Below are 13,798 nucleotides of genomic sequence, written 5' to 3' on the forward strand. Positions count from 1 at the left end.
GTTCCCTCATCAACTTGGTGTTACTCCTTCTAATTTGGGAAGGAAGTACAGATGTGTCATTTGAGTGGCCCTATAGCATGACACCAAATGCTCCCAAGGCATTATTACGAAAAGAGATTCCTCCCACTGGCCGCTTTGCTCCACCACTGCCTACTGCTCCATTTTCTTTTCAAAGCATTCTTTCAAGGCTACTCTACTCCTAAGTGTACCTGGTAACTGGAATCGTGAAAATCAAACGTTTCAGACTCAAAGGTTTGCTTTCGAAGGCTTTTGTGGAAATCTGTTCTGGATCCTGTTTTCATGAAGTTATAAGCCTCATTGCTTCCTTGATTTCTTCAGTAAAATAGCCAATTAGATTTCAGTTTTAGAAAAAGAGACAAAATGAAAGATCAACTGCTGTCATGTAAATAAATTCTATCAAAAGATATATAATACCCCAAATTAATTTAAGAACTGGATAAATGGAATACAAAGCTATAATAAATTTCTATATGGATTACCACTACAGAATATGGAGAGAAATTCTTATGCATATTCTTTTTCAAGAGAACACCAACATATACCTGCCTCCCCCCACCCCCCAAAAAAAATCTCATGTCCCAGTGTTATTAGAAATATGCCCATGGCACTTTGGTCTAACCTATTTTCACTACTGTCAGCTCTTCTCCAATGTATCAATGATACGTCTTCAAGCCAAAAGGCAAATGCCACTGAGCCTTTTTTTTTTGTAGGCCAAAATAGATATGGCTGCACTTGAGATTTTTCCTGTCACTTTTTAATGATGCAGAGTACTACCAGATGAAGGTTTGTTGAACCACCAAGTATGCACAACTCTAATCTGGGAAATGCTGCTTCAGTTAGACAAATGTGAGAGCACAATCGTTATTGTTTCCTTATCCTGTCAACCATAAATGTTTATTTTTGGTTGGATCCTAATACTGTATGATTGATATCCCAATTCAACTGTAGCAGACCATTATCAATACCAGTAATATTTTCTGAATTCAATCTATTTAGTAAACCTAATGAGAGTAATTAACATTTACATCTTGAGTAATTAGATAATTAATCAAAACAGTAGATTTCAACTTTTCTCTGGGTAATTATTGAGTTATAAATGAAGGACTTACTTTCGATTCACAATCAGCCAGTCACGAATATAAGTCTGAACACAGTCCCGGACATGTAAATCCAATTCAGTTCTAGGGAGAAGCAAAAATGTTTCTATACATAATTAGTGTTTGTACATAAAGCTAGTCAATAACAGCAACATGGCTATTCTCATGTAATTAAAAAATTGTTACCTTTGAAGCCACTTCTGCAGTCTCCAAATCCAGTTTTTCAAGATAATTTTTTTGAACATCTTATTCAACATGTTATTAATAAGAAAATATCATCTATAAAAACTAACTTAAAAATTAAAGTGTACTGGTAGAATTATGAAGTATAGTGACTATATTTTAAAGTACAAACCACACAATGTGTAAATTATGAAACAAATATCTAAGAAAGGGACTGAGGAAGCACTGGTCTGCTAAAATACTGTTCAAAAAAAAGGGACACAGATAACATAATCCCTTTGTTTATCTCATCTGAGGAAAAAGATGCAATTCATTGATACAGTATATGTTTTGCATGAAAATATTCAGTCCTCAGATCTCCAGATCAATTCATGGAAAATACTTCAGAGAGAAAAAAAAATGCTTTAATGAAAATTTAAAAGTGCTAATTATCTGATCTTTGGGCTTCTCTCTGGTCGGCTACACAGGAACCAATTAAATAGGTATATTACAATACAAAAATATCAAAGAAGGATTTTAATTGCAGAAACGTTAAGAAGCCACAGTGAAAAAAATTCCAGCAAATGTTGTATGTAACAGTGAATTCCTGTCCATACTGTACGGTATGATAGCCAATATCCTTTTTAGACATCAAGGTTCAATTTCAATCTTTCTCTTGTTCTGGAAACTTTAGGTTTATTAACATTTTTTTCTACATGAAGACTGTGTCCCTGACTACCAAGTTGCAGTTATGCAGCAGTAGACCTTGGCTTATATTCACAGGTGATAAAACCCTCAATCACCACAGACAGAAGGGAAGCAATTTTCTTTGGAACATAAAGGGAAAGAGAAGTAACTTTTTCCATTCAATGTAGTCCCAATATAATCTCTCCTACTCTTTCCATAGCTTGTACCCTTATAAGGTAAGCCCTTATAGGTATTTGTCACTTTTGAGATAAAGAGGTAAAGGGACTGGAATGTGATGGAGACAGAAAAAAATTATTGCTAGTACACTGCCCTTAGCTTGCCACTAGATAGTTAAGAAAAACAAAGAGAAATCAGAGGAGCTTGTGACAATAGGAATGATGGCAAACCCTAAGATAAGTCAAAATTTAAGGTCAAAATGGTTTGTTCTGGGTCCATATTTTGAACTGGGAAAATCTGACACTCATATCAGTTCAAACTTTGTACTTATTTTATTTACACCATTCTATCGTTATGCATTGTACAAGGAGTTTGCCCTGGGTGAATAAATGCTTAGTCAATATTTGTATGTGTACAATTTCTGAAAACAAATTATTTTTCCAGAGATTTTTTTCAAGTATTATAGTGATATCTCAGAATATGTAGCAATACAAAGATATTTGTCAGACCACTGGGTAACCAGAATACACTGATGAGAAATACTTCTGGTTCAAGAACCCGAAAGAATGGGAACATTAAAAACAGTTGCTTGCTTAAAAACGTTTCCTCACCGTTCTTCTGGTAATGATGGTTCCAAGGTTCTATGCTCCTTTGCAACATAAACCACCTCCAAATCATCTTCAGGAAAATCACCCAATTCTTGCAAGAGATCTGAATCTAGATTATTCAGCTGCATCATTAAGAGACCTTCGAAATCCACTGGATCTACAGCATCATAAAACTGAGGCTAAATAGTACAAAAAGAAAAAGAAAGAAAAATACTTTTTTGTGGAGTACAAAACACATTTCTGAGTTTCCATTAAATATTATTATTAAATATTAACCTAGAGCAAAGGGCATAAATCACACTAAATTATTACATATAACCATAACTGTAAAGGCTATAGTTTTAAAAAATCAGGCTACTTGAGCTCTCTTAACTTATTAGAAAATAGGTTAAATGAGGAGAAATTGCTAGGCAAATAACGTATTTTCCTTTTTTCTACCTCTTTTCTTTCTTTAGTAATGCCAGACAAAATTATATAAGCAGTTTCCTGCTGAAGATTTAGCTCAATCTATATTTAGCTCCTTTGGGTTAATTTCTCTTTAAATCTATGAAATTTAATTCATAACTAAAAACAAATTGTGTCTACTTTCATTAGGGGAGTGCCATTTGCGACATAACGAAGCCAATCTGTAAGATGCAAATGGAAGAGGAATGGAATGGAATTTTATCTTATTGAGAATATGGTCATAAACAAAAATATTGTCACAAGCTGGACTTCCGGTTCGAGCTTCTTCAGCGACAGACTGAAACCTCGTCTCTGCGAGGCTTCGATCCATGCTTGCCGCTGGAGCGCCCCGAGCCAGCTGGTTTTGGGGCTAAGCCACCCCGTAGAGGTGGTGAAGAGGGGGGAGACTGCCAGCAGGGTTGAGGAGAGCCACATCTCTCCTCCCCAGCTGGCCATTACTCCCTTTCCCAAAGGCGGTTGCAGTGGTGGTCAGAAATGGCCACCACAAAGAAGAACTTGACCGGAAAAGAATGTGCAGGAGAAAGATAAGAAGAGAAACTTTTGGTTGACCGGGTCAAACAGCAAAAGCAACAAATAAGGTACCCTGGAATTGAAACTGTTAAAAAACAATAACATTGTTCCCTAAGAAGATTTTTAAGCTGCGAAGGAGAGAGAAAAGGGAAAAGATTTGGTTTTCTTCTTTTCCTATACTGACAGCTAAGAGACTTAAGCAAGAAATTGGAAAAAAATCCACTTTGACATCAATAGGCATTTAATGCTGAAAATAAAAAGTCAAAGGGATAATAAAGATTTCTTTAATCTTTCTTTAAACAGGAAAGGAGAGAAAAAGAATAAAAGGGTAGGATCTGGAAGGGAGAAGACTGCCTGGAATTAAAAAAGAACTTACAGCAAAATCTCAACAAGACTTCCAAAAGATACATTCTAACTGAAATATCGCAACAAAAACCCCAGGAAGAGAAAGTAAAAAAAGAAATAAGAAGATATAACTCGGGACTATCTGGATTACTTGATGATTTCTGGATTCTTGGTTATTGTTTTGAATGACTAAAATCAATTGGGTGGTTGTTTAAAACTTTTTAAAATGGCTCCACTTTTAGAAGAACTGAAAATGGAACTTAAAAAGTACAAAGAAGATACACAAGAAGGGAGAGGTTCTTTTGGCTTTGTATTTCAGTTTTTAGAAATGGACATTTGGAATTGTGAGAAACAACAAGAAATGCCTGCAGAACAAGAAGATTGTGACAAAGAAGAAGCCATCTTTAATGAACAAGTAATCTTAGATGGGGGAAAAAAAGGAAAGTGGGGGAAGAGAATGGAAAGTTTAAGATTGGGAAAAACAACTCCAAAAAAATTAGAGTGAAAAATAAGTATAAAATCAGAAAGCAACAGAAGAGGGAAATGCAGAAGAGAGAATTAGAACTAGAGAGACAAGGGGGTAAAAAGGGGAGGGAGAAGATGAGAGGGAAGAAAGAAAGGAGAAAACTTAATGGAAAAAGGGATTCTGCAAAGGTACATAAGATAGTATGGTTATATTAGAAGCAGAAATAATTTTAGAAAATAACAATGTATGATTAAAATGTCTGATAAAATAGCTATCATAATTCAGTGGAATGCTTGTCAATAAATAAATGTAACAAAAGGTATATTTAATGATTTATAAAACATATGTGAAGAGAAATAAGGGAAAAATTAATTATGGAGATTATATGTGTTTTTAAGGAAGTATGATATTTAATTGAAAAGAAATGTTAAAGATGTTATGGTTTTAATGATTATTAATGATAGAACTGAACTGGAATGGAATGAGGGTTTATAATTACATATAGTTACAATCTTTCTTTCTTTTTAAAGAATATAGTGTGTATTATAAGAATGTGCCAAGCAGAATTCGATTGGAAGTTATGTATTATGTATTATATTGAAGGTCATAAACTTAAGGTATATATTGAAGTTTAAATAAGAGTTGAATGGATGTAATTAAAAGATATAAAGGTGTCATACTCCAATTAGTCACTACAGGAGAAAATTTGTTTAATAAGAAAAGATAATATGAAGTTGAAACAGAATAGACAAAAGTATAAATATAATGATTTGAATTGAGATGAGAAAATTTGAATTGAATTGAGAAAATTAAAAGAGGGGAAAAACTATATAGAAAATGTAAAATAGTATAAGATATGGAATAGAATACAAAAAGGAGCATGAAATTGAGTTTTGTGTCTGTATAAAGAAGTTCAACCCGGGACCATGCTATTTTCAAAAAAGATGTTTTACTTGTATTTTGTGTGTGAAAACCCAAATAAAACTTTATTTAAAAAAATAGAAAATATTGTCACAAGCTAGCAAACTTGAGAGACGTACAAATGTTCTTGCCACAAGGAAGACTACAAGGAGTAAACTAGTATTGTTCTCCTCCTGTTTTGTTTTATTTATGTATTTTTTAAATTCATCACATTTTTATATTTCCCATTTCACATAAGTGACTCTGGATGGCTTACAATAAAAAATTGTACTCTTCATAAGCTTTTGCAATTGAAAATATCATCTATAGAAGCTTTTCGTACAAATGAGAACGTAGAAAAATCAGGATCATCAGTCAGTAAAGAATCTCTACCTGCCTGAATAGAACATGAAGTCTAATGATTCATATGTTAAACCCTTGAACTCTATTCAGCCATTCTAGCTGTCAAAGCAAGGAAGCTAGGTACAGTTAGAATTAGCATACATAATTTTTTGAGGTATAAATAACCTTTTTTTCCCATCATAACTTCTTGAGTGTGTCTGGAGACTGGAATTGTCTTCTAAATCACATTTATCCCACTGTAAAATTTTTAATGTGCATTTAGCAGATTAGACTAAAGATTATAAAAATTAATATATATTTAAATATACATATTGATAGCTAACTATAGACAACAGCAGATTTATTTCTTAAATAAATAATACGTCCCCAATGCTTGTATACGTAGCACATGCCCAGACCAATCAGGAATCATTGAGAGGTGATAGATATGTAGGGGAAAGAATTGTTACAAGAAGATAAAAACCATTAATAAAAAGCAGCAGTTAAGATTTTGGCAGTGTGGTTTATCTATAAAAGACAACCTACAGAGAAACAATTAACATACCTTTGTCAATGCAGTAAAATTAGCAGTATGATGCAATCAAAATGGTGGCTAGATGAAACAAAAAGTAACAACCTGGCAGAAAGCCTTTAGAGAACAAAATGCACACTTTTTATCATCCAATGAATCTCCAACAAAGTTAAACCGACAGCTGCTCAAGTTGAGGAAGTGAATTAGATGTCTTCAACAGACAGGAAATATATATTTACTATGTTTCAGTTTTCAGAACTGTGGGTTCCTAATAACCTGTTTATTCTTATTAAAATACAGTTAAAAGGTCTGAGGATAAATTTAAGATTAGTTCAACAAACTTCTGGAAAATTCCATTCAAATCAAGAAGGAAATATTGTCTCTTAATAGTAACATTTGTAATCAATGATGTCTACAGAAAGATCAGACAAATGACAAAAACAGGCTTTCTCTCATCCTTTTAAAGAGCATTATAATATCTACAAAATAGGCTACAAAAGGAATAGAGTTTGCAGTTTGATGGTGTGATAAGGCTTTTGTCATTTTTATAAAAGCAGAAGAAAATGCCTTTATAATATTCTCTTAAGATACGTGTATTTCATAATATTCATGTGTTAAATGTCTACACAGACATTAATATTTGTGCATGACACAAAGCTGGGGAAGATTGATAATAATCCTAAAACTAGCTTAGTAACAGTACTTGCAGGAAAAGTTTGGGGGTCTTGGTAAACTACAGATCAAAGTTAAGCCAACAATGTAAGGAAGCTGCCAAAAAGCGAATGCAATTTGGGGTTACATCAACAGAGTACAGGATCAAGACCACAGTAAGTGATAATACTGTTTATGTTTCATTGGTAGGTCCACATGTGGAATACTGCGTCCAGTTCTCATCATGACACAAAAGACTCTGGGGAACCAGAAATAATGAAAGGAAGAATAAAAACGATGGCTTGGAAACTAAATTCTACAATGACTGGTTAAAGATACCTGGTATTTTTAGCTAAAAGAAGCCAAGAGTAAGGGAAAACATGACAGCAGTCTTCTGATACATGATAGAATGTCATACAGAAGTGTATGTCATACATACAAATTTATTCTCCCTGAAGGTAAGATAAGAACCAATCATTGGAAGCTTTACAGTGAGATCCAAACTTGAATTAACAAGGATTTCCTGATTGTGAGAGTTAATAACAATGGAACAGACTGCCATCTGAATTTGTGGGTGCTTCATCATTGAGAAAGCACTGTCCCCACATAACTTCATAATTATTATAGTTATTAGTAAAACTAATCTGCTGTCTTTCATTTCAGATTACATAATGTCACTTTTAAGTAATCAATTTTTTTCTAGTTAGGCAGAAATAACTCTCTAGCCCCCTTGATTTCTCTTCAATGTATGAGCAAATGTCCACTTACTTATATGTATATAAATTTATTGGAGCCAATATCTGTCAAGGGACCTAATAATCATCAACTCTAAGCGTCATTTAAAAATAATAATAAAGGGGGAATTCACAGTTGAATCGTGAGAGGCATAATCCTTTTCTTGAACACTATTCTAACTGGGATAAATGAAGCACAAACATCAGTTTAGTCTAGTGACTAAGGTGCTAGGCTAGAAACTAGGAAACCCTAAGTTCTAGTCATGTCTTAGCCATGAAAGCCAGCTGAGTGACTTTGGGTCAGTCATTCACTTTCAGCCCAATTTACCACACAGAGTTGTTGTTCTGGAGAAAGTAGACGGAAGAATGAATATTAGATATGTTTGCCAATTTGAGTTATTTATGAAACAATAAAGTGGATTAAAAAAAACCTTTAACTTGTTGTTACACTTACCAGATTAATGGAAGAAAAACCAGATGTACTATTACTTCGCTGACAGAAGGGTCCAAAGGATGGTTGGACAAACTGCCGTCTTATTTCTGCTGAGGAATGCCTTCAATTTAAAAAAGACAACAGAATTGATTATACTTGTTGCATTTAACTGACTACATTTTCTTAAATATTTGAGCACATTCCACAGAATCAAACTGTGCCTGTTATCCTGATTAGCATACGCGAGGTATGCAGATGTCTCTTTGCTGGAAAGTTTCTCTCTCAAATTCTAGGTTCTTTCCAGTTCCACACCAACTCAGGTGGCTAGTTTTAGGGGCAACACAAATTCAACAATGTAAGGAAGTGTAGACTTCAACACTCAGAATTCCCTAATCAGCAAAAACTAGAGAATTCTGGGAGTTGAAGTCCACATCTCATATCATTGTGGAGGTTGGAAATCATTGTTCTAAACATTCAAAAAAACTCTTATCTTAATGAACTAATTAAAGAAGGCTGCTCCTATTTGTATCTTTTATTAAACCAGATATTTAAGATATTTGCAAAAATGTAAAACAATGTCACACTTGTCATTAATTTTTGTTAAATGTACACATTTTTCTTGAAAAATATTTTATTTATGTAAATATCAAGTGGGTTTAATATTATTTTTATATGACACAATAAATAAATATTCTATGGTGTGTCTCTTTCATCTTTTAATGACTATCAATAGATATCATTCAAATGCAATTTTGGGGTCCTCCATAATTTTTTTAAAATAGGAAAGGGTCCTGAGAGAAAAATGTTTAAGAAACACTGTTCTAGAGGAATACAAGGCTGTGGTATGGGTAATCATCCACAATTGAGTGCAACATTTCCATTGCTAAGCAAGGCAGTTGTTAAATGAGTTGCGTCCGATTTTATAATCTTTTTTTGCCACAGTTGTTAAGGGAATCATGCAGTCATTAAGTAAATCTAGAATTCTGCATTGACTTTGCTTGTTGGAAGCCGGCTGGGAAAGCTAGAAATGGTGATCATATGACCTGCAATTGTCATAAATACATGTCGGTTGCCAAGCACCCAAATTTTGATCATGTAACCATGGAGATGCTGCAACGACCATAAGGGTGAAAAACAGTCATAAGTCCCCCTTTCCTGTGGTGTTGTAACAGTCACTAAACAAATGATTTTTGTAAATCAAGGACTACCTGTATGGCAGACAGTACAAAATATGGCAAACAGAAGGAAGATTTGTTACCAAGGCAACAACCAGAGAAATGTGGCATGAGCCATTATCAAAACAGAGATTTGTGAAAACGCCTCAGAGAAGCCTCGTAAGGATAAAACGGGGGGGAGCACGTTCAGATTTTCAAGATTCAGTCGCCCTTCTAATAAAAGTAGTTTTAGGCCCACAGAGCGTCTGTTTCTTAGTCTGCAGCATCTTACCACAGTAAACTGACATTGCAAATACAACCTGTTAACTGTACTTTCTTGTGGTTCTTCTCTCTGCTGCAGCTGTTTCCCCCTTTTTAATATAGATTTCCGGCTAGTAAATCTGGGCATCTTTGTGATTAACATAGGTTTAGAAACTACTCTTGAAATGTTGACAGATTGGCCATAGGTCAATCCTGTTATGGAGGAGGAGGAGGAGCAGGAGCAGCTCAGGGCTTCTAGGGATAATTGTAATGGAGGGGCTCAGAGTGTAATGGAGGGGCGGATTCCAGCAATGTTAAAGCTAATGACACCCCTCTGGTTGAGGGAAAAACCCAGGACTCTCCACCTGCACCCACAGCCCTCAGACTCTATGATTCACCAATCCGGTCCCAAACAGAGGCCTGGATTAAAACTACAACCAGAGAGAGCAGATCAGACAGATCAGCCAAGAAACAGGCTGGTGGAAGAGAAGTCTCCAGCAAGTAATGTACCTTAGCCATGCATTTGAGTGATGGCTCAGTGCAGCTTCTTTATTGGCCTCCCACCCTGAGAGAAAAAAAACGCTGAGAATAACTTTTCAAGTCTCAGCTCTGATGCCGTGCTTTGACCTCTGGATTTCACCTCCTTGCGTCTCTCGTCTTTTCCCTTGGATTTGTCATTTGTTTGTTTGCTTCTAAAAAGTTCTGACTGAGTTTGCAGAACTCTGGACTGTGGCAGGCAGCCAGCCGGCTACTTCGTTGGCTGGCAGCTAGAAAGGTTGGCACTATAAAGCCCTCGCCAAAATATTTATATGGCAATAATCCATAGGAAAATGTGAGACAAAACTGGAAAAATTCAGAATGCTAAGAAAAATGCTACAAAAACACATGAAAGGAGAAATTAAATGTTCAGGTTAAAAGACACAACACAGAAAAAAATAAGCTTGTCAAGATGAGCAGGCTTGGGTACAAAGTGAAATTTAACTTAAGCATCTTGGTAACTTAAATTTTTGCTCTGCAGAAATTGAGTACCCTCTAGTGGCTGTCAGAAAAGAAAGTTGTTTAAGTAAACTGGCCAAAGGAGGATCAAGCAAGAATTCAGAAAATGTGAATGAAGTCTGATATATTTTTCTAGCTTATCATTCACAATAATGAACTGTAATCATGAACATACAGAATTATTACTCCAAACAAAAGTCTGACAACAATGGAATCTGATTAGTCACATCAAATATATACATCTTTCTCTTTAAACTCTTATATCATTCTCTCTCCAAAATGTTCATTTTGTTGCATAAAGGAGCTCTGACTAAGCAAATACACCCCCCTTTTTCTCTCTTGAACAGTGTTTCTGTTTAGCGGATAAATATTCAGAGTTTTCCCTAGATAAAAAATAAGACTCCTCCCAGAGTCACCTTATCAGGATATAAATTTAATAAATAAATGAAATGCACAATTGGGTGAGAAATAAGGATATTTTATTAACTTCATATACAGTCAGAGTCAACTCTCGAGACTCCACAAATATTTTCCACTGTTTTAAGATTTTGCTCAAAAGTGGAAATCAACAATAGGAAGTAAACATGTCACAATCTACCAAGGTTGCTACAAGTCAAGTCACTCAGACACAAACTTCTGGAAGCCACTAAACAGGAAGGCCTGCTGATGACCACAAATGCTCAGCTTACTCTAGTTGAACATTCTTTCTTCCCTCAGAATTTACAAATCCCTGTCATATTTTGCAGGCCCCCAAAAGCAACTGACGGTTGATATTATCATATGCTAACAGGATGGCCATGAATTTATCAGTAGACTTACTGAGCATGATGTAAAACAAAAACTTCTCTGTGGGTAAAAGAAAAGGCTGACCTTGTTAGATTTCAAATGAAACAAGAATTCACAACAAACTAACCTGTTGCTTTTAATGAGCTTTTATAGTGTAAAACTTAGTAGGAAGAAATAAATATCTTCTATTTTAACACATATCTGGGCAAGATATTAGAATTTGGTCTTTTATCAACAGCAAGTCAAAAAAGGCAGTTTCAAATACTTAACCTACTTAAATCTTTTTGGGCTCCTAATGTGTGGATTTTTTTTTAAATTGTTAACATGTAGTTCTATACCTTATTTGCCTTAAAATGTATACCCTAAAGTAATCCTTCAGATAGCTTGCAAATGTAGTCAGGGTGCAAAATAAAATCCAAAGTATACAAAATAAAATAAACATATCAATATCTGGAGATGATAAAATCCCAGTAAACATTAACCTATGAACATGAGGTCAGAGCGTGCTTTTCTTTCGATATGCCTATGAAAAAAAAAGACAGCTGAAAAGCATCTGTTAGCAAAAAGATTTTTTAAAACTTCTTTCAACTGTTCTTTGATGACCAGAAGAATGGAGGGTTACAGGCCAATTTGAATCAACTTGGCTAACTAGAGTAGGGGTTGCCAACCTTTTGGACCTCAGGGACCCCCAAACTCATAATTTTAAATCCCACAGACCACTAATATGAATTTTGACTGACGGTGGCTTGCTGACGTTGGTGGGAGAGAGAGCGATTTCAGAGGGCTGGCAGTGATGTTCTCTCTCTCTCTCTCTCATATACACAAAACACACACACACACACACACACACAGGTCCTTCACACACACACACCCTCCAAGGCAGCCACATTCCTAACCTGCTTTTCAGCTCCGTTCTCAGGGGAGAGAGAGAGAGAGAGAGAGAGAGAGAGAGAGAGAGAGAGAGAGTATTCTGCGATCCCAAATAAAGAACGATCAATTGGTAGGAAAACGGGGTGGGGAACAAAAGGCTGATGGGCTTTACTTCCCAGATCCCCAGCTCAAGCCGGACATTCCTCAAGTGGCGCCTGTCACCGTAGACGTCATGCTCCTTCGTGCGGAGCTGACCCTTGCCCTCTTGGAAATGCACCCCAATCCTCAGGCATTGCAAGAATTAATGGGCCAGGGCTTACAGGTCAACAAGACGGCCAACGCTGGATCCCTGAATCCACTTTTAACCATGATTCACGCAGGAAACCTGCCTCCGGACACCTGTCTGCTTTGCGGTTTATAAGCCCCATCACAGCACTGTGCAGCTTGCAATCAGAGTTTATGTCCTAACTGCGATTGGCTGTTTCATAAGCTTCCTTCCCGGACGCATCACCATCGGGTACCCACGAAGAACCCTGGCCAGGCATGGCAGAGTCCCCCACCGCCCAACCCTAGCCTCTCTAGCATCCCCTTGGAAACAATTTCCCTGTGGCCCCCCCCAGCCTCCCCCCACACTCATCCTCCCACACCACCCCCAGTCCATGCCCTCCCTGGCGCTGTGCAGCGTGTCAGAAGAACAATGATGCCTCCTCCATCCTCTGCATAAATTGGCCTCGGGGGTGCAAGTCTCTCCCCCAAATTCCGCCAGAAATGAGTCTTTGCCAGCGCAGCCTCTTGGAGCAGGATGCCTTGCAGGGTCCCAAAGACTAATTTCTGGCAGAGTTTGGGGGAGAGAAAGAAAGACTTGCTGCTTTCCTTGCATGCAGCCAAAAGCAGAAGAACAGCCTGGTGGCCAGGCGAGGCGCGTGGGTCAAATCCCCCCCTCTGCCGTTTCCCCCTTCCCCTCACTACCTCATGTTGTTCGCAATGCAAGCGACACAAGCCTTGTGTTCCCGCAGCCATGTAGGTGACACAGCCTTGTGTTCCCACGCAGCCTGGATTGCTTTGGGGGTGACATTTCTCTGTGGACCACCAAAATTGGGCCGCAGCCCACCAGTTGACAACCACTGAAATAGAGCTAATAGCAAACCTCAGCCTTTAGGTTTCTCTTTGGAGAGCCTTTGTCTATTAGGGTTTAAAGATGCCAGGAATCACTCTGTATCTGGAATACTGGTATTTCAAAACCAGTCTAAATCTGTTATCAAATGATCCATATTTGGAGTTTTCCCCCCCAAATGGGCATGTGCTATCATCCTATCTCTCCTTTGTTCTACAATTCACCAGGCTTTTACCTTGCCCAGGTTGGATGCCTTATCCTTCACAGGCCCTGGGAGCATTATAAAAACACCCCTCTACATTAATGTGTGGGTGGTTGTGTAAAGTCCCTGAGCCACATCTGTTGCTCTCTTATAGGGAATCTTAAATGACATTCATTTATCCCATTCTAAGAAATACCCTGGCAGAAAATATGCTCGTTTGATCACTTCTTCTATCCAACCAAGATTCTGATGTATTCTTTCAGGTTGCCTATTTCAGGTTCTGAA

The 13,798-nt window shown here is 36.8% G+C and overlaps 1 protein-coding gene across 2 annotated transcripts in view; it reads right to left on the reverse strand.

Annotated features, from left to right (window-relative positions):
- DOCK8 (dedicator of cytokinesis 8) overlaps positions 1-13,798 on the reverse strand; it is an 84,005-nt gene that overhangs the window by 65,866 nt on the left and 4,341 nt on the right. For both annotated transcript variants that reach the window (XM_026675520.2, XM_026675513.2), the window contains exons 2-5: positions 8,152-8,251; positions 2,756-2,931; positions 1,131-1,202; positions 210-333 (exon numbers count right to left, since the gene is read on the reverse strand). In XM_026675520.2, the coding sequence (XP_026531305.1) occupies positions 210-333; positions 1,131-1,202; positions 2,756-2,931; positions 8,152-8,251 (472 nt within the window). The remainder of the gene's footprint in view (positions 1-209; positions 334-1,130; positions 1,203-2,755; positions 2,932-8,151; positions 8,252-13,798) is intronic.

The sequence above is a fragment of the Notechis scutatus genome, chromosome 2, assembly GCF_049901735.1.
Source record: "Notechis scutatus isolate UNSWTSFEM ecotype Mainland chromosome 2, rNotScu1.2, whole genome shotgun sequence".
Taxonomy (NCBI): Eukaryota; Metazoa; Chordata; class Lepidosauria; order Squamata; family Elapidae; genus Notechis; species Notechis scutatus.